At 37.5% G+C, this 23,290-nt stretch overlaps 1 protein-coding gene across 1 annotated transcript in view; it reads left to right on the top strand.

Annotated features, from left to right (window-relative positions):
* Positions 1 to 2,659: 2,659 nt before the first annotated feature.
* LOC144444738 (glycine receptor subunit alpha-2-like) overlaps positions 2,660 to 23,290 on the top strand; it is a 51,734-nt gene continuing 31,103 nt past the window's right edge. The window contains exon 1 of the mRNA XM_078134262.1: positions 2,660 to 2,962. Within this exon, the coding sequence (XP_077990388.1) occupies positions 2,874 to 2,962 (89 nt within the window). The 5' untranslated portion in view covers positions 2,660 to 2,873. The remainder of the gene's footprint in view (positions 2,963 to 23,290) is intronic.

Below are 23,290 nucleotides of genomic sequence, written 5' to 3'. Positions count from 1 at the left end.
AGTTAAAGTGGTTCATTTGTTCAATTGATAGATTCTTTCGTCAGATCAGTCATTGGTATAGGTCGTAAAACTTTATACAGAAGGATTACCTGAATTAATTTTGAAGGTTACCATAGCAACACTTTAATCAATTAAACCCTGCATTGGCGACATTTCAACCCTCTAACTTTACGACTTTGACCTTCCTGGTACATAGATGGGTTAAAATACAGCCTTAGTACCTGCCCATGTCACAATGTCTGCCAGTTATGATTCAATTCAACCACATGTCACTAACAATAATTCATATCCCCACCCAAAATTATAATGTTTTATAAATTTAAACGATTCTGACCCAAAGTCGCAAAAGTTACCCTTTTCCCGTGACGTGGAGACCCCCCTCCTGCCGGCACAGATCACCATGATAAAACGCAAAAATTACCCTTCTTCCGGAGACTTCTCCTCCCCTTTCCGGTTCATGAGACCATGATATTCGCAAAAGTTGCCTTTCTCCCTGGATATTTCGTATATCTTCAAACGCATTTTCCCTGTCCTTTACTTTCATACTGCCACACCAATAACCTAATATATTGTTGTCATGGAATTGTTAGCTATGTAAATAACAAATAATGATAAATAATAAATAATCGAATTCCCTAAGGTAGCATATCTATTTATAGAAGAAGTATACCTACAGAACTGAACTGTTGAAAAATTGCCATAAAGAGGCCTAGTGATTTACGACGTTGGTGGGTACGTTTCGGACGGTGCCGTAAAGAGGCCTAGTGGTTTACGACGTTGGTGGGTACGTTTCGAACGGTGCCGTAAAGAGGCCTAGTAGTTTACGACGTTGGTGGGTACGTTTTGGACAGTGCTGTAAAGAGGTTTAGTGGTTTACGACATTAGTGGGAACGTTTCGGACGGTGCCGTAAAGAGGCCTAGTTATTTACGACGTTGGTGGTACGTTTCGAACGATGCCGCAAAGAGGCCTATTGGTTTACGACGTTGGTGGGTACGTTTTGGACAGTGCTGTAAAGAGGTCTAGTGGTTTACGACGTTGGTGGGTACGTTTCGAACGATGCCGTAAAGAGGCCTAGTGGTTTACGACGTTGGTGGGTACGTTTTGACGTTGTCGTAAAGAGGCCTATTGGTTTACGACGTTGGTGGGTACGTTTTGGACGGTGCCGTAAAGAGGCCTAGTGGTTTAAGACGTTGGCTGGACAACAAGGATGTGTACAGATACTTCGATACTATGAATGATATAAAAAAAATAATGAAATAATGAAGCGAAATTTTGTTTGCAAAATTGTGTACACAGATCACAATAAATAACAGTCTGATGCGAAATGTTTGTCCTGTGTAGACTGGGTATGCGGTCCATGATAAATACCCGGAGAGAAGGCAATTTTGTGGTTACCACTGAGGGCGACATTTCACGACGACGATATTAGACGGTGACTCCGTACATTCTAGCACCGTGTTTTTTTTTATTAAAGAAAACGTGTACTAGTTTTTATTGAAATCAAACTCATACAATTTAATTGAAAAAATCTCTTTGTGAGATACACAACGGTACAAATTGGTATTATTCATTCAAACAATCGATTTAAATGTGTTGATTACTGTGTACGTGAATCACATTAATCCCCATTGAAGTCAATACAGGATTATTACTATATTTCCATTAATTGATTACAACAGATCTGTATCCTACAAAAAATCATTTTGTAACTGAAACATTGATAAGAAGGAGTGTTTAGCTGTACAATAACATCAATATAAAAAACAAAATGGAAACGATACTTACAACAGAAAAAAAGACATGTTCACCATGTTTAATAACTATGGCAAACATATGCTGCACAACGTTTTGGCGGGAACTGAGTTGTTACTGAAACACTGACCTTTACTTGTATATATATAGAACCAACTGTTCAAGCTCACTGCGTTGTCTGTGTTATTAGTATACTTATCTATTAATATTTAGGTTCCATATTTATCACAGCAGTCACTGACCCCGAAACAGACCATATTATAATAATACACACATGACTATAAAATGATCCCATTCATCAATTCCCAAATGGACCGTCATGACAGTCAAACAAAACGATTTGCATTCATCCATGGCTTTCAAGTCCAAGAACCTCCCCGCAAAATTATAGTTTCAAAAACTGTTGTTTCAGATTTTACCCTATTTATTGTTTAGTTAAGACCAACAGTTTTCAGATATTGGGGTGAATCTGCGGCAACATTTTGCTTGAAATATAGCCACTGGTATATCCAAAAATAAAATTAATTTCAAAAATGTTGCTTCAAGTGCTTGTTGACTTGATTTTTCACTGAATATTATGTAATAATAATAATAATAATAATAATGATAATATATAAATTTATGTGAAACCCCAAGTCTAGTATGGCCAAAGTGACGACGTGATACACGTAGTGTCCTTATTTCACAACTTACAGTTTCATGAATTCTTGAAGTAATGAATATCTAATTCTATTAATAACTACCAATGTAGCATATATTTATTATCTTAATTGATATTTTAATAATTGATATCAATATAAAGTCTGCAGGGTGTCCTCCAATGGGGGTCACAATGATATGTATTATTGTAATCCATACTGCCCACAGCACAGTGATCAGATGCTTTTTATCAGGAAGCTAGGGAGTTGTCTACACGACACGATACGACAGAGAATACCTGGTATTGCGATGTTTACGGCGTGAATGAAATGGCAGGTTGATACGTGAACCTGATTAGTAGGACGGAGAGCGAGAGTACATTAAGTACACGTCAACGAAGGCTACTTCCCCAAGAATTATTCGGTCAACTGTGACGGCTACTGTATAAACCACGACTGCAAGTACACCATTGCCAGTTGACATGATGAACTCAATTACAACCTCTGTTTTCATGCAGTTTGTTTTCTCTATTTCACTTCTACTGTCGTTGAGCAGCATACCAACCCGAGGGTAAGTTGTATATATTTTTTGGAATAGTGTCGACATGACAGCCATATGTAAAACACGGTTTAAGGTTTTGTTTATTAGCAACATACATACATATGTCTGTTTATGACCTAATCATGGTAACTCGATACGTGCACCACTTTCCCGTCATTCTAACGTTGCATGGTGACACTAGCGGGTGATATACGTCGCTCGTTGCATTCGACATTCCGTCGTAGAAACGAACTCAAAGAAAAGGAAAGACGAAAGTAAACATAACGCAATTAGAACTGGGTCAATCGTCGTATAATAGTACGGGCATGGCACAGAGAGTGGTTTATTATTTGATGGGTTGTGGCTGTATTTATCTACGAACCAACCCTACTAGTACATTAAAAAGCCCCCACTCGAGACATAATACGCTGTCCTTATACTTAAGGAGTGTGCGACAAAGGTTACAAAAACTCTAACCACAAATAGAATGGCTGTTTGACATGATAAAGAACACTGTAAATTGACCACGTATTGTCAAAACACAATGTTGCTGGCGTGAATTGATTTCATTTGTAAGCGTCTCTGTTTTTTCCTCCCCTCAACCTTCAATTCAATGCCATTACAATACTATACATCTGACAACATTATTTACACGTCGTGTTTTAGCGACGCTGTTACCCACCGAGGCTTTTTTTGCAACAACATAATAATATGCTATATGAGGTGAGAGAGAGAGAGAGAGAGAGAGAGAGAGAGAGAGAGAGAGAGAGAGAGAGAGAGAGAGAGAGAGAGAGAGAGAGAGAGAGAGAGAGAGAGAGAGAGAGAGAGAGAGAGAGAGAGAGAGAGAGAGAGAGAGATTAAAGCTACTTAGCTACTAGGAGCTTAAACTCCATGAAACAAAATGAATAACACAGACCGAACATTGAAGTAAAGTTTTCCTAGACCTACTTTACGAATTCAGCAGGTAACAATGGAATCACGGACCATTTCCCTCTCTTTTGTTGATAACTCTTAAATCATATACAAAGGCAAACGTTTTAAACTAACGTCGTACCTAAGAAACATAATGATTGAAACATTGTGTGTGTGTGTGTGTGTGTGTGTGTGTGTGTGTGCGCGCGCGCGCGCGCGCGCGTGTGTGTGTGTGTGCGTGCGTGTGCGTGTGCGTGTGTGTGTGTGATCATATAGTTCCAAATATCTCTTGCACCGTATGTACCGTCGTTGTATGGAAACTCTAGTGTAATTTTGCATAATAAAAGGTGCATTAATATATATCTCACTTTATCAATAATATTGATTTTTGGGGTGTGTTGTTGAATCTTCATCCATATAGTCAATAGCATTCACATATGTAATGCACCGACCGCTATTCGCTCAGTGAAGTATATACGACTGTATATGTATATAACGAGATTTTAAAATCCAGGTTGCGTCGATGACTTACAATGCCGGTGAAATACCATGCCAGATAGTTGTATATGTACTAACGATTGCTATAATGATCAAACGTATTCTTCATGAATGGTAACATATTGCAACGCATATTAGACAAAATGAATATTCCAACATGCTATGCACTATTGTAGCGATAATTTGACACGTGACTATGCACTATTGTATCGATGATTTGACACGTGTGACATTTGCAATGAACTTCCACAGCTTGTTAATCTGGTATATAGGTAATAATAGGTTATGTCCCTTATAGACATTTTCTCTCCCGCCAAAAACTTTCGATCACAATATCTGGTGTATCATAACTCGGTATCAGCAAGTATGCATAGTAAAAGATTAACTTCAAACGTGGAACATAGACTTTATTTAAAGTGGCCATATGGCTGTTGATTGGGTATTTAATTGGATTTGTAATTTGTTAAACAATTTTGTCGTGGCTTCCTACTTGAAAAATAGTGTAAAAAGTTTGTTATTATACACACAATGAAAACTATTTTAATACATTTATTATGCTTTTTCAATGTATTGAGTTACAAAAAGAACTTAGAATATGTTGTTTCAGAATGATTTTTCAAGTAGGACGCCATGATAAAATTGTTTTATAAATTATAAATAAAATAAATACCCAATCCTCAGCCATATGGCCACTTTAAATAAAGTCTATGTTCCACGTTTGAAGTTAATCTTTTACTATGCATACTTGCTGATATTGAGTTATGATACACCAGATATTGTAATCGAAAGTTTTTGGCGGGAGAGAAAATATGGCCACTTGTCTCACCATTTGTTATCTTCCTGGTATGAAAGTCTGGGATTAACACCATGCATTCATTACAGTATATTTACTCCATGTATTGAACAACTGGTATGAGTTATTAATCTCACAAAATAATAACCTCGTTGACCCCCCCCCCCCCCGAATCCATCAACTTTTTATATTTGTACCACTGCAGTGTTGCAGCCAGCCTTTTGAAAGTGTGAAACTTTCATTTTTCTGGGTCTTCATAATTTTTTGGGGACATTATGAAAAAGAGCACCAGTTTTTAAAAAATATTTACCCACATGCTGATCCATGCTATATGATTATGCAGTTGCCTATCCAACTCTGTTGTTATCTATGCAATATATGCGATCATTTGCTGTTGCTATAGGTGTGGTCATGTTGCTAAACATATTTGCATACAATTTTAGTGTGGGTCATCTATGACCCTTCACTTCCAAAATTGCGGGTCAGGTCCAAAAAATGTGTGGCAAATGATCCTAAAACCCCCTCTGGCTGCAACATTGCCACTGGCTAGTAATACCCTTCAAATGTTACATAATCCAAAAATTTTCAATATTCTGTAACTTGTTGGTATATTTTAGCTGTTTTCGACTTGTAAATATAACTCTCCTGTATGTGTTGATGTACAAATTATGATGCAATATCGACTAATTCTAAAACAAACGAATATGTATATTTATGTCTGTGTTGTATGTATACTGAATCGAACCGCGTATTGTCCTCAGTGATCGACTGCGTTTCCTTAAACATGGCAACGTCGTTCCCGCAGCCACACTGCAACTTAAACTTACCAATTCTTGTACGTGTTGAACATGCTAGCATGTGATGACCCAAACTTTTGACATACTTTGTATTCCAATCAAGCATTATGTCTATAATATCCATTTGTCAAAACACACTAAAATGTATCGACAATGTTACAAGTAGAGTAGAATGTAAGCAATCCCACGTTACAGCTTAAGAAGACATCGACCAAAGATACAACCCATTCCCTAAAGATTATATCCGTGCAATGTATCTTACGGAGATCGAATTTTTAGACTTTTTTGAAACACGATCACTTCTAAGGAGAACGTTTGATGAAGAGTGATTAAAAAAATACAAATTTCTCGAATTTCAGTCCAAATTAAAAATATAATTTAACCAAATGTTTCATAAAAATATCAATTTGTTTCAATAATTCTGATTTGAAATTGATAAATGAAGGGTATAAACCATATTATAGTACTAGTGGGTAAGACAGTACTATTTTGTAAGTCTTACATTGTATAATCCTATTTGATTATGTGTAACCAACACCAGTGTTTGTCTGGAAAAGATGGCCTATTTTCATAAGTGATGAGTTTATACGTTCGTAGCGAGTAATATTTAATGCATATATAAGAGGTAGCTGGAGATACTTATAGAAGAAAACGTAACAACCATTTGCTAATGACAGGACTCATACCTTGGTATTCATACATAACAAATAATCAATTCGATAACATATTTTATTATTCTTACTCTGAAATGTCACAGAAACCCATACTATATGCCAAGTTTCATTCTGAAACCTAACATCTGATGACGAGATATTCAAGAGAAATGATTCGTTGTTGAACTATTTTACTTTAGAGCACTGTAGAGTAACACTTGTCTGAGATTTTACTACAGTGGTATGAGGTACAATTACCCCTTGACCTTGTAGTGTATGTACAGTTAACTTTTAACCTCCAACGGGTACAAAGGTTACATTCCTCTCATACCGCAATCATCGTCGCAAACCACGGCCCGTTTTACGGCAAGCACGATCGGGCCTCCCACTTTATTTCGGAATGTAGTGGTAGAATAACAACTCTGGTTTGCGGGAATGACCTCAATTGGAACTTTTTACCGAACTGTCTACATGCAGATCTGAATAAATAAAACTGAACTATTCCTGACGACATTTCTATGTGTGTTGTTTTTGTTGATTAATTGTTTCACGATTTTGAAGCGTGGATGTAAATTCAATACTCAATTGTGGATGGTATTTATTAGGAGCAGTGCACCCGTAATTTTTTTTTATCCCCGGCAACCACGCTTGATGAGAGTTATAGCAGTCACGACATTTTATGTTACAGAAGCGACACTTTAGAAAGACTAAGCCAGCATTCGTGATATTTTAAGACAGGTATAACGTTTATCAATCAAACGCGATTAGAAGGAGATTAGGCATCTGTGATGTTTTACGACACAGATCTGAGTTTGGAATGAGATTCGGAATTAGTGAGACTTTATGATCAACAACTGCAGCATGCATAGGCAATAACGACGTGTTGGAATAGACACGTACTAAAAGCCATTCTGAATAGTGTTTGCTTGGTTGTCATGGTGAAGTAGGTTTGAAAAGCAATCTCCCAAATGTGTCGTAACGACTCTTCTAAAGACGACAATCTTAGTATTCAAGGCCATGAGGGATAAAATTCGACTCGACTATTTCCATGACAAATTTTATTTCACTTCATTAAAGGAAATTAAACTATTTAGTTCTGTTGGCTATCACATTTCTTTCATTTCATTTTATTTTTGTTTTTCTAGTTCTGTAACTGATGATCAGAAATTGCTCAAAGTAAGTAAGTAAATAAAGAATTGAATTGTAATTGAATTGCATTCTGGATAACCCCAACTCATCATGTTCGAGTCAACTCCTTTAGACGTGTTTTTTCTTTGTTATTAAGTCAGTACGAGTACATGGATATGGCAGAGGTCACCTTTTCTCCCATCTCTTCAATTTCATCGATTTCCATAACCTAAATCACGCTATATTGAAACAATGGAAAGGTGTTTTCCACTTACAGATCATACATGTATGTAGCTGTGTTTCATTAGCATACATTTATCGACCCCCTTTGCAATTTGTCAATGGGCCATGTATTGATGTCTGTCACCATTAAATTCCCATAGAGAAACTATGCTGCATATGCAGTCCTGTCGCCTTTCACAAATAAAACACATTTGCACGAGACTCGCTTCATCTCTCTCCCACTGTCATAAAAACCACACATCTCTTGACGGCACACTGCGAGAACGTTTCCTCCGCCTTCCCGGTTCAAAGGTTCATACGTTTTTACTAACATACAACATATTGATTGATATAATACTTGGACATAAAATTATATACAATACAACTCCTAACTTTAATTTATGTTGTTGATAAATCTTTTGCAAGTTTTAGGGATGCGATCCGGTCACTGAATGTAATTATGCGCACGATTCACGTTTGTCTCGCACGATTCACGTTTGTCTCGCACGATTCACGCTTGTCTCGCACGATTCACGTTTGTCTAGTCGTATAATGTTCGTTCAGATTAAGCTGGTTATTGACAGCCTTACACTTCCAGTCCAGAAATGATATGTAGAACAACAAGAAGGGTACTGCAAATAATGATAGGGGCTAATGGTAAAATGAATCACAGTTCGGAGAAATATACCAGATAATTTAAATTTCCTTTATCATCCAATATTTGCTAAATGACATATATCAACCTCAACCAGATGTGATATTCACCTCGTCAGTAATCACGTGGTCTCTATCTTATTTCTGTTATTTCTGTTATAACTTTTATTTAGATGATTGGTTTTGCTAGAATGTACTGGTAGCTTGTAGTGTCGTCACATCAATTCGACACGTTCTGCAGTTGATTACTTAACCAATGACACGACTTTTGCTTCTAATTGTAAATGTATGGAGCAGATTTGAGGCATCTGCACAGAGTTCAAGGCCAACATATAATCGAGAAACAGCGTAGGATTGAATTGAATCATGCAGAAAATAACATATGGTTGCCATCGTTACCAATAAACTGAAATTGAACATAAACTAATTTATAAATACCGATGATGGGGAGCCTATAGAGAATTGTCTGAGTACTATAGTAGCATTCGAGGTTTGACATTCTGATATACACTATATTGGGCAAGTCAAAGTAAATATATTTTTGTACTCGGTTTTTACGAAGAGGTTAAGAATTTGTATATACTCATGAATACACACATAAGGTAATGGTAAATGATAATGTAATATATAGTTATATATATATGTATGTATATATTCATATGAATGGATATGAGTGTCTCGCTGGGGAGAACAGTGCAAGTGCTCGATGCAAATATTAGTAGCAGAGCATTATAGACTTAATTCAAAAGAATTAGGATGTAATGAGTCGCTACTCAGGGTTTCACGCGATCATCAGACGACTACAACAAGCGTGCAACCCTTAGTAACGACTCATTACATCCTAATTCTTTTGAATTAAGTCTATATATATATATATATATATATATATATATATATATATATATATATATATATATATATATATATATATATAACTCGGTGAGTATCAATCTGCTAAGACAGTGCTCTATACCGCAGTGGCAGAGCGTAATAGTTTTGGTAGTACTGGAACTCTTTCTTGGTTGTAACTCGGAGTTTCACGCATAGTGCGATCATCAGACACTCTGATGATCGCACTATGCGTGAAACTCCGAGTTACAACCAAGAAAGAGTTCCAGTACTACCAAAACTATATATATATATATATATATATATATATATATATATATATATATATATATATATATATATATATATATATATATATATATATATATATATATATATATATATATATATATATATATATATATATATATATGATGAACGCATTGAGCGTGAAACTCGGAGTTACAACTAATCACCTCAAGTTCCAACCAACTTACTTTGATTATATATATATATATATATATATATATATATATATATATATATATATATATATATATATATATATATATATATATATATATATATATATATATATAGAACAGTGCGCGATACAATAACATAGCATTATAGACTAATACAATAGCATAGCATTATAGACTAACTATGATATTATAATACAGGGTAGAATAACCATATTTATAAGGGCCAGATAGACCGGGAGATCTAGAGCGAGTTTTGAAAATCTCATATCAATATTTGAAATTCAATACTCTATTTCTGATGTCACAATGGTCCAAATTTTCGTTCATTTTGATGTAATCAATGTTTTGATAACTTCAGTACAAACGTTACAATTCACTGAATTTTGTATGAAATAGATCAAAATATATCATGATTGCATGTAAAATATACATTCAGTGACTAGTTTGTATTTTGTCACAAAGCATTATGACACTCCACATGCGGGAATGTTATTTGGACAAGCAGCGTGAATAGGCTGGTTTTATTTTCATTCATAAATATTTAGAGAAATGAAACATGCGGGAGGTAGATAATCTATATTTAGCAAACGCTCGATTTTTAAACTACAAAGGATTTCTTGTTTATGTATTGAGATGAAAATAAATAACACTCTGTAGTGAATTATTCAAAGTACCACTGCCGACATCAGACCGAGGACGAACGGAACCAGTTACAAACAGGAAACGTAAACAACTGAATTAGATTAATGACACCATTGAGTGTCCCCTCATACCGCCATGATAACACTCGACACAGCATATTGGAAGTACAGAGGCTTGTATTACATTCCATCATTTGATAAGAACAGTTTTATGGCCACTTTACATGGTAGTTCACGTTCACGTTCATGTTCTCAAACAAATCCAGCTCCCCTGATATTTCATCCACACATAAAGAGGCCTTACAACTGTTCTTATCAAACCATGGTGTGTATTACATGTCTCTGTACTACCAACATGCTGAGCCAAGTGTTATTAATCCAATTCAGTTGTTTACTTTCCCTGTTTGTAACAGGTTCTATTCATTCACGGTCTGATGTCGGTGCGCAGTTGTAAATATAAAAGCATAGAAGCGTTTAGGCTGTACCATGTATTGGCTTTAATAAAGGAAATTCTACTCGAACTGGTTTATCGGAAATTGTGAAATCTACCCACTTGTGTCATATAACTATGAAATGAAATGATGTTGAAAACGTTCGTTAGTTATGATTAGAAAAAGGATTATATATGCGAAAATGTATTAGATAATTGATATAATTAGTTACAAGACAAATCAAATCCGGACAGTTTATTTATTGTAAGTAATATCGACGACGAGTTGATAAGTAATTCACATATGTAGAAAAAATGGTCGTTCCATTAAAGATTTCCTATCATTTTCAATTCAAAATAGTCATGGAAAACAGCAGAATATTACGAGCAGCTACCATGGGGCTTAGAGAATAGGTTAGAATGTTTATAAGTGTAAGCTTGAGATTAAATTTATAAATTAGCATTCGTCATATGAAAATTTGATGCACGTCTTATTAAAAAGCTCACTACTTCCTCTGAGAATTTGATAAGTTCAATCACTTTTGACATATTCGCAGATTGCTAAACTACTGTTGACAGGCATTGTAGATTTTATATTGAATGTGACAGTCTTCCAGCTGATGACTACCTTTCTAGCTGAGAAGCTTCAGAATATTGGAAATCGATAGAAAGGCAAGACAGAAGTCACTGCTATCTCAGTAACATGTATTCAATCTCACTAATTGATAACATCCGCTAAAACATGGGTTATTCTTTGCATAATTAACAGACGTGACATTTAAATCAAAATAAAGTTGAACGTCTTGTCCTGCTCGTTCCACGAGTTGTAGTATTTGCACTACATTACACTTTATATAGGGAAAGAGCTTCATGATCACGCAACCATTCTCACAGGGTTTTGAGTACGACTTGGCAAACGATATATTCTTACTCACATTTTTCTACAACAAACCAGGTTTTCAATTTGCTATAAGTCATTATTGTTAAGGTTCAGTTTAATACATTTGTTGTTGTTGTATCATACATACTGCACACTCTTTTCTAAACTCGCCTTTCTGTCAATTACACCTTAAATTCGGTCGTCACTTCTTTTTTTATGGATTCCAATACAAACAGAAGTGACGTCTGAACTGAATGTGAGGGTTTAAACCGTGATTGTCTCCATATTTTGATTTTTTTAAAAATCGACTGTGTACTTTTCAGATCTACAACCTCGCATACAAACTGTGTTCGCAAAATGCATTTGCACGATATTTCACTGCGTCTGACAGTCTATGTAGTTTAGCGTGAGTAGCTTAGGGTGGGCACGACATTGTTTGGTTGGCTGTATTAAATAGCTTTGAATGCATGTGGTCACTCTCAACAAAGTCAATACTTTGGATTTAGAAAACGTGGTGAGCAAGCGAAAACGACATCTACTTTTGGCTAATGTTTCATCTCTTATTCAGCACAATGTTACAGCTGTACATATCCAGTCTACATCGTTATGCATTTCTGGTTAATTAGCTTTAATATAAAAAACTGCTCTCTAGTTAACCTTCAAAATTGATATGAAAAATCAACACGTTCGTCTGTCATTTACACCAAATACAGCAATGAATCAATGATTCAACGTTTCTATTCCAAAACACATCATGTGATAATTGTCACTTGAGAGTTTAAGCAGTAGGCTCAAAGAATTAATTGCAAGCATGTCACCACAAGCAGATAAATATTTGTGCTGAAATAAGACTATTCCTTTAAATGATCTGGATAGCATCTTTTCCTAATGCTCATTTTCAATTTACCTAAAGTTAACATTATACTAATAATAAAGATGTAGAAGAAGCAGAAGAGAAGACCAACAAATCAGTTCCTTTCAGCTCCCACTCAGACTCTTACTCTTTGCTCCCTATAGATATCCATGTGAATGTGTTACATTTATACAATGACTCCCCTACAGCATTCAAAACATGTAACCAAGATTAACAAGAATCTTAGCATGTCATCAAAGCACTTTGCTGACAAAGTCTGAGGTTCTGGAAAAATGCACACTGATCAAGGATTTTCTCATATCTTCCTTCGGGAATATGCACTGTTTTATAATTCTGTTTGCTTAGTGTTCTCAGCCAATTAGGTATCTATCGGTTTGGCAATTAGAACTAATACGATTTTAGATAAGATAATCGTCAAAATGAGAATTTGAATTATTATAGTTGAAAAAACAATGCATGCAAACTCTCATCTTACATGTATAGGTTACATTGACATTGATCCGATGTCTAAATCGTTGCATTATCAGAGATGCGTACATGTTTTGTAAAATTACAACCTCGTTATTATCAGACGTAATGACGAAATGAGGAGATGTTACTGATATGAAATTTATTTGCACATGTGATTGCACTTAATGTAGCATGCGTCCTGTAGACCAATTTCCCTGGAAATCTAAAATATTCAAATTTATCCAAACTTTGTCATGTATGTAAGCTTGTTGCTTGACCTTTACTGAATAATATAAATTGGGGATGGGGGTTGGGGTGGGGGTGGGGGTACCAACTTGTTTTCAATTAAATCCAAAATCTACTATTTTCGTATTCGGCGGCCATTTTGGATTCAAAAAAGGGTTGGCCAGTCTTAATGTAATTTTGACCTCTGTTTCAGATATTTACACGATGTCTCTCATTTAGAATGCGTGGGAGGAGGGTTTTCTGAACAAAATAACAACAAAAGTTTAAAAAGGCCCATATGATCCTAAAGGAATATTTTATCATCAATATTTTCTGTTATGATTCTGTGCCTTGAATCATACCTAGCATTAACAAAGTGATTTTATAGGTTTATGTGTTTAATACAATTCGATCAATTCTGACCATGTTTCAAAATTAATGGTTCGTTTAATGGGGTATCAAGTCACTTTACACTTTATACAATTACTAGCTTGTTATCAAGTTGAATAATAATATTTTTTTTCAAAACCTCAAACTCATCATATATACATTGCATTTCGAAAAGAGAGTATAGGGATGGGATGGTTCGGAGCTAGAACGAGTATGATATAGTGGGAGGTATTTTGAGGCAAACTAAGAATGTTTTAGATGTTCGTACAGTCATGAATTCCTTCAGCGATCCCATTTCTATTACCGCTGCAATGAATTATAATGCCAAGGTTCAATGAAGCCCGGACAATGTCACAGCATAGCAGACAGAGTATGAGTAATGTGTGACGTCATACTCAACATCACAGATGTTAGTTTAGTCAACTTGCTGATGGAACGACGTGTAATGAGGGGGAAACCTAGCTAAATGCCGACACTGCAAACATGCCTGCAGAGAAACGCTGTAGGAACACTTTAAATGACGAAGAGCGAAACAGCAGGATTTTATGACAGCTGCCCACTGCGTATACAACCATCTATAACTGCTCAGTACACACCGTGTACATGGCAATTTGCTAAATATACATAAAATACGATATCTTTTGATACAAAACAATGATATAATGTGCTCGGATTGTACGCATCTTTGTTTTATGACTGTAAACATCAATAAATTGTAGTATTAAAATTTGTCCTTTCAGCAGATGTCATTGACTCGCGAAATCTATATGGGGCAAAATGTGATTTTATTATTTCTAGTCTGCCGTTAAATGTTGAACACTGAGTGAACAGCTTGGTATAATGACACAACATGTTATTAAAACAATTACATTATTCTGTAAAGTGAAATACTTGAAGCAGACTTCCTAACACGTGGACCACCCTATAGTGAGTATTTACTTTCAAGTCTGAATTTACGTATACCTTCCTTTTTGAAAATGTACAAAGAACAAAGAACCCTTTACATAACACTCTACGAAAATAATGTATTATTAATATACCTTTTTTGAATCAGATCATATTTGCTAATATTTTGCACAGAATACACTTGAGAGGGTAAATAATTTTAAAAGGTAAATGAGGAGATTTAAACAATGAAGAAGGCATTCACTGATGAATTTAGACAATAGGGAACTTGCAAACCCGCCATGTTGAATATTGCATCATGGGCAATGTGATAATAAATACTAATCAATTAGCATAGTAAACAATAATGTTACATTGTTTGTAACCACAAATAATCAATTCATAGTCACCCTGACCATTGTGGGAGGTTTATTTTATCGGTAGCTCCAGATTAGGTATTACGATAACCACTGATAATCCCACAGTCCTTTGCGTCTGAGCATGCCTGGATTGCAAGTTCACTATTACTCTTTGTCAGACACCATTTTCTGGCCCTTGAAGTCTGTTAAGCGTAATTATGATAGTATGCATCTATTCATTGCTTTAATATGCATATTAATTAGCTTATTAGCATGAAGTTCAGTTGACAGCAGGGCAACACATCTATAATTTTATTGATATATCACCATTGTCCAAAACCTCTACAAGTTCCACAAATACATATTCTATATTTTCGGCAACATGCAATAATGATCTCGTGTTAGCTTTATAAATAGCATACCTAGTTCGTTTTTGTCTATGTGTAATTCAAAAATATAATTTAGATATATATATTCGCTTAGTGTAATAGTTCCTATGGCAGTATGTAATGTTGTGTGAATACACGTTAAGTATGATTGTTTAGTCACTAAGGGATACAAGCTTGACTAGCTTTGCCATTTCTTGATCCCTTTTGCAATGTATTCTGTATATGTATCTGTTTAAGGTTAATTTTATCATATTGGTGAATAAGCGTTACTATCATTATTGTTAATAGTGGCTAGACTAGATTCGTTAATGTGTAACTATTTCCAGTCAATCTTCCTTGAGTAATTTTCAATAAGGGTGAATAAAGATTCAATTTAAGTAAAAATGATGAAAACCCCCAAATCTTATTTGAGTGGTTTCGTTCATCAGGACGACATTCAACTCGGTTCTAAAAAATCACATGATCCAATACTACAGTAGCTTATTTTAGTCTGATTTCTTCCTAGACATTTCTAGAAATGAAGGTACGCATTGCCCTTCTTGTTAATTACCAATGAAACATGTCAACACATTCCAGTTGCAAAGAAGCGTCAAACCTCGGCCAAGTACAGTACGGTATTCCGTAATTAAAATAAACTTTCAACAGTAACATAAATATTTTCAACCGTTTACATAGCAATGAAGTTATGTTTTCATTATGATATCTGGCCTTATTAGGACATGTACATGTCGTTATTTACATGTCAGTGACCAGACAAGTTGGACGTCTTGAAAGGATCATAGACCTTGTATGACAAAATATGGTGCTCACATGTTCTGCATAATTTCTCTCACATTAAGTCATGCTTATGTGAATGCAATGTTTATATTACATTTCGAATAAACTATTCGTTGCTTGCGACTTTTGCAAAAAATTGAAATTCGATATTTACGCTTGAGTTGCCTGTAAGTATTGAATGATGTGAGAAAATATATTGTTCGTAGAAAACTTTTAGTCCATATATATTACAACAAATGTAAGCCCTGGTGGATATCCATGGATATTCTTGTGTAGTGTTTTTCGCACACATGTAATAATGTTAATATCCAAATAATAGTTTTAAAACTCACAACTGTAAGGGAACACTTTTTGATAACATCATCCACATATACCGACTTCGTTCTTTGAAGAAACAGGATAGGCATGGTATTGTAAAGAGGCATTGCAGATATTGTTTACTTCGTCTGCCAAGACCGTAGCGTATGTAACTTTATGCAAGCCAAATTAGTATATTATAACTTACTAGATTCATATTACATATTAATCTACCAAATACGAAAGATTAAAAAGACCCACCGGCGCGTTACAAATATGTTTCCACTTGATTACATGTGGAGAGCTATTTGAATAATTTCGCTCAGTAAGCGTACTTGCGAGTCGATCAATGTAAAACTTGACCCATCAGTTGATGAAAGCTAGCCATCTCATTTGCTTCTGCTATTACAGCAGCAGCAGCAGCAGCTACTATTGGTATGCATAACGTGACACCGTTTGATAAAATACACCCGATTGATTTAACAAAGATGGAATGATAACGAATTATGAACCAGTGTGAATTTCTATTTCTTCTCAGGGCTTCACATCCAGCTGGTAGAATTAGCAACTACTAGAACCATACAGTTTTGTTTGATAGAAGTAATGTACGAAGTAATGTAAGAAGTTTTAAAACCATCCACACAATTCATGTATTTCCAAGCCTTTATATTTTTCCCGTGCACACGAACACCTCCTTGGTAGAAAGTGGACTAATGTTAAGATATGCCATTGACTAGAATAGCTAACGAAACATTCAAAGATAAACCATAAGACTGAAGAAATGACGGCTTACACATGTCCATACTCACTGTAAATAACACATTGATTTTCATTGTTATATTACCAGGGATCCCTTTACCTTTTACTCGCCTGCCCAGCCTATGGTGTTTACTCTCCTGCCCATACAATGATGTTTACTCGCCTGCCCAGACTATGGTGTTTACTCGCCTGCCCATACAATGATGTTTACTCGCCTGCCCAGACTATGTTTACTCTCCTGCCCATACTATGATGTTTACTCGCCTGCCCAGACTATGGTGTTTACTCTCCTGCCCATACAATGATGTTTACTCTCCTGCCCAGCCTATGGTGTTTACTCTCCTGCCCATACAATGATGTTTACTCGCCTGCCCAGACTATGATGATTACTCTCCTGCCCATACTATGATGTTTACTCGCCTGCCCAGCCTATGGTGTTTACTCTCCTGTCCAGCCTATGATGTTTACTCTCCTGCCCATACAATGATGTTTACTCGCCTGCCCAGCCTATGGTGTTTACTCTCCTGCCCAGCCTATGGTGTTTACTCTCCTGCCCATACAATGATGTTTACTCGCCTGCCCAGACTATGATGATTACTCTCCTGCCCATACTATGATGATTACTCTCCTGCCCAGACTATGATGTTTACTCTCCTGCCCAGCCTATGGTGTTTACTCTCCTGCCCATACAATGATGTTTACTCTCCTGCCCAGGCTATGATGTTTACTCTCCTGCCCAGACTATGATGTTTACTCTCCTGCCCAGCCTATGGTGTTTACTCTCCTGCCCATACAATGATGTTTACTCTCCTGCCCAGACTACGATGTTTACTCTCCTGCCCAGCCTATGGTGTTTACTCTCCTGCCCAGCCTATGATGTTTACTCTCCTGCCCATACAATGATGTTTACTCTCCTGCCCAGACTATGATGATTACTCTCCTGCCCAGACTATGATGTTTACTCTCCTGCCCAGACTATGATGTTTACTCTCCTGCCCATACTATGGTGTTTACTCTCCTGTCCAGCCTATGATGTTTACTCTCCTTCCCAGCCTATGGTGTTTACTCTCCTGTCCAGCCTATGATGTTTACTCTCCTTCCCAGCCTATGGTGTTTACTCTCCTGCCCATACTATGGTGTTTACTCTCCTGCCCAGCCTATGGTGTTTACTCTCCTGTCCATACTATGATGTTTACATTCCTGCCCATACAATGATGTTTACTCTCCTGCCCATACTATGATGTTTACTCCCCTGCCCATACAATGATGTTTACTCTCCTGCCCAGCCTATGATGTTTACTCTCCTGCCCGGCCTATGGTGTTTACTCTCCTGCCCAGCCAATGGTGTTTACTCTCCTGCCCATACTATGATGTTTACTCTCCTGCCCATACTATGATGTTTACTCTCCTGCCCAGCCTATGATGTTTACTCTCCTGCCCAGCCTATGATGTTTACTCTCCTGCCCATACTATGGTGTTTACTCTCCTGCCCATACTATGGTGTTTACTCTCCTGCCCAGCCTATGGTGTTTACTCTCCTGCCCATACTATGGTGTTTACTCTCCTGCCCAGACTATGGTGTTTACTCTCCTGCCCATACTATGGTGTTTACTCTCCTGCCCAGCCTATGATGTTTACTCTCCTGCCCAGCCTATGGTGTTTACTCTCCTGCCCATACTATGGTGTTTACTCTCCTGCCCATACTATGGTGTTTACTCTCCTGCCCATACTATGATGTTTACTCTCCTGCCCAGCCTATGATGTTTACTCTCCTTCCCAGCCTATGGTGTTTACTCTCCTGCCCATACTATGGTGTTTACTCTCCTGCCCATACTATGGTGTTTACTCTCCTGCCCAGACTATGATGTTTACTCTCCTTCCCAGCCTATGGTGTTTACTCTCCTGCCCATACTATGCTGTTTACTCTCCTGTCCAGCCTATGGTGTTTACTCTCCTGACCATACAATGATGTTTACTCTCCTGCCCATGCTATGATGTTTACTCTCCTGCCCATACTATGGTGTTTACTCTCCTGCCCATACTATGGTGTTTACTCTCCTGCCCATACTATGGTGTTTACTCTCCTGCCCATACTATGATGTTTACTCTCCTGCCCAGCCTATGATGTTTACTCTCCTTCCCAGCCTATGGTGTTTACTCTCCTGCCCATACTATGGTGTTTACTCTCCTGCCCATACTATGGTGTTTACTCTCCTGCCCAGACTATGATGTTTACTCTCCTTCCCAGCCTATGGTGTTTACTCTCCTGCCCATACTATGCTGTTTACTCTCCTGTCCAGCCTATGGTGTTTACTCTCCTGACCATACAATGATGTTTACTCTCCTGCCCATACAATGATGTTTACTCTCCTGCCCATGCTATGATGTTTACTCTCCTGCCCATACTATGGTGTTTACACTCCTGCCCATACAATGATGTTTACCCTCCTGCCCATACAATGATGTTTACTCTCCTGTCCAGCCTATGATGTTTACTCTCCTGCCCAGCCTATGGTGTTTACTCTCCTGCCCATACAATGATGTTTACTCTCCTGCCCGGCCTATGGTGTTTACTCTCCTGCCCATACAATGATGTTTACTCTCCTGCCCGGCCTATGGTGTTTACTCTCCTGACCATACTATGATGTTTACTCTCCTGTCCAGCCTATGGTGTTTACTATCCTGCCCGGCCTATGGTGTTTACCCTCCTGCCTATACTATGGTGTTTACTCTCCTGCCCATACTATGATGTTTACTCTCCTGTCCAGCCTATGATGTTTACTCTCCTGCCCATACAATGATGATTACTCCCCTGCCCATACTATGGTGTTTACTCTCCTGTCCAGCCTATGATGTTTACTCTCCTGCCCAGCCTATGATGTTTACTCTCCTGCCCATACTATGGTGTTTACTCTCCTGCCCAGCCTATGATGTTTACTCTCCTGACCATACTATGATGTTTACTCTCCTGTCCAGCCTATGGTGTTTACTATCCTGCCCGGCCTATGATGTTTACCCTCCTGCCCATACTATGGTGTTTACTCTCCTGCCCATACTATGATGTTTACTCTCCTGTCCAGCCTATGATGTTTACTCTCCTGCCCATACAATGATGATTACTCCCCTGCCCATACAATGATGATTACTCCCCTGCCCATACTATGATGTTTACTCTCCTGCCCAGCCTATGATGTTTACTCTCCTGTCCAGCCTATGATGTTTACTCTCCTGCCCAGCCTATGGTGTTTACTCTCCTGCCCATACAATGATGTTTACTCTCCTGCCCAGCCTATGGTGTTTACTCTCCTGCCCAGCCTATGATGTTTACTCTCCTGCCCAGACTATGATGTTTACTCTCCTGCCCGGCCTATGATGTTTACTCTCCTGCCCATACAATGATGTTTACTCTCCTGCCCAGCCTATGATGTTTACTCTCCTGCCCATACTATGGTGTTTACTCTCCTGTCCAGCCTATGATGTTTACTCTCCTGCCCAGCCTATGATGTTTACTCTCCTGCCCATACTATAGTGTTTACTCTCCTGCCCAGCCTATGGTGTTTACTCTCCTGCCCATACAATGATGTTTACTCTCCTGCCCAGCCTATGATGTTTACACTCCTGTCCAGCCTATGATGTTTACTCTCCTGCCCAGCCTATGGTGTTTACTCTCCTGCCCATACAATGATGTTTACTCTCCTGCCCAGCCTATGGTGTTTACTCTCCTGCCCAGCCTATGGTGTTTACTCCCCTGCCCAGCCTATGGTGTTTACTCTCCTGCCCATACAATGATGTTTACTCTCCTGCCCAGCCTATGGTGTTTACTCTCCTGCCCATACAATGATGTTTACTCTCCTGCCCAGCCTATGGTGTTTACTCTCCTGCCCATACTATGATGTTTACTCTCCTGCCCAGCCTATGGTGTTTACTCTCCTGCCCATACTATGGTGTTTACTCTCCTGCCCAGCCTATGGTGTTTACTCTCCTGCCCATACAATGATGTTTACTCTCCTGCCCAGCCTATGATGTTTACACTCCTGTCCAGCCTATGATGTTTACTCTCCTGCCCATACAATGATGTTTACTCTCCTGCCCAGCCTATGGTGTTTACTCTCCTGCCCAGCCTATGATGATTACTCCCCTGCCCATACTATGATGTTTACTCTCCTGTCCAGCCTATGATGTTTACTCTCCTGCCCAGCCTATGGTGTTTACACTCCTGCCCATACTATGATGTTTACTCTCCTGCCCAGCCTATGGTGTTTACTCTCCTGCCCAGCCTATGATGTTTACTCTAGCTCCTGCCCATACAATGATGTTTACTCTCCTGCCCAGCCTATGATGTTTACTCTCCTGCCCATACTATGGTGTTTACTCCCCTGCCCAGCCTATGATGTTTACTCTCCTGCCCATACAATGATGTTTACTCTCCTGCCCAGCCTATGATGTTTACTCTCCTGCCCATACTATGGTGTTTACTCTCCTGCACAGCCTATGATGTTTACTCTCCTGCCCATACAATGAAGTTTACTCTCCTGCCCATACTATGATGTTTACTCCCCTGCCCATGCAATGATGTTTACTCACCTGCCCATACTATGATGTTTACTCTCCTGCCCAGCCTATGATGTTTACTCTCCTGTCCAGACTATGTTTACTCTCCTGCCCGTACTATACGATGTCACTATGTAACACGTGTCTAGCAAAGACACAATTTGGTGTTTGATCCATATGGACATCAGTTTAAGGTGACCATGTGGATGACAAATAGGTATTTCTTTTGAATTTTAATTCATTATGTACTAGAAAAAACAATGTGATACAACATATACAATTTACATGTTTGTATCGCAATAAATTGCAAAATATTTGAAAAATGTGTACAATGTATGTTGTCATAGGTACAATAACAAACATTTTACACACTGTAGCTTTTTGTAATTTATCAAGTGACAAACACGGACTTGGTCAATGCTGTTTCACATTGTTGTTCAAGTAGGAGAGTTGTCTTAAGAAAATAAAAACCCATTTGATATCCATATGGCAACTTTAAATTTTGTCTCGCCGGGAGTATGAACCGTAAAGTTACGTTGAAGTCATGCAATTCATTAGGTGATCATGAAACTCAATATGTACTAAAGATTTCGAAATAGTTATGTATTTAAAAGTAGATTTATATCGGAATGTTGTAAAGCTTGGGGTGATACTGTCTGCTATGTGCGTTGTCGATAACATTGCCATTCTTAGAAGAGCGATATGATAATACATATTACAAAAGGAAGTGATATAATGAATAATTAAAATTAAACAAATATTGATGTTATGAAATTAAAATGTCATGTTCTTGTTGCTCTTAGCTTGTGCTAAGTTTTGAATACATATGTTAGTCATTAAAAATGAAGAAGGATAAGCAACGATCGCTCATTTAAAAACAATTACACAATCCATTTAAAGGATAGAATTCTTATTTCTTAAAGTAAATATTTTGCTATATTCAGTATTGAGAAAGGAAGATATTTTGTTGTTGTTGAGTCTGCACTTTCTGCATGCATATCTCATGACAACCACATTATACCTTCATATGCAGTCAGTCAGTTCAATAATCCAACAGAAATGCCACTCTCAAAACTATCAAATTTTATTTCCTAATGTTAATACCATTTTATGAAATTCTAAACCTCATTTGAATAGAGACAGAGAGAGAGTAGAAACAGCAGGGATTTAGAATATTTGAAGACCGTATGGTGCTATCGTGTTAGCGAGATTGCCAGTATTTTGCTGCTTATGAGTCAGTACATGTACACGACAATGGGTGTGTTTATGACTGATGTGTGACCGGGCACCTACAAGTATAGCATAACTGGCGGGTACACACGTCTTCGTAATTATAATGAAAGTTAACGACTTCATCGTTACTTTAATTCCATTTTTAACACAGCGGCGGGTTTTTTCTTCCCAGAGTGAATGGTCAATGAGTCAATATCCTTCTATTACATATAATTTTGAAATACGTTGGAGGGACATCGCCGGTCACA

Source organism: Glandiceps talaboti, chromosome 13, assembly GCF_964340395.1.
Source record: "Glandiceps talaboti chromosome 13, keGlaTala1.1, whole genome shotgun sequence".
Taxonomy (NCBI): domain Eukaryota; kingdom Metazoa; phylum Hemichordata; class Enteropneusta; family Spengelidae; genus Glandiceps; species Glandiceps talaboti.
The sequence above is the reverse complement of the archived record's forward strand: the minus strand, read 5'-3'. Positions and strand labels throughout refer to the sequence as shown.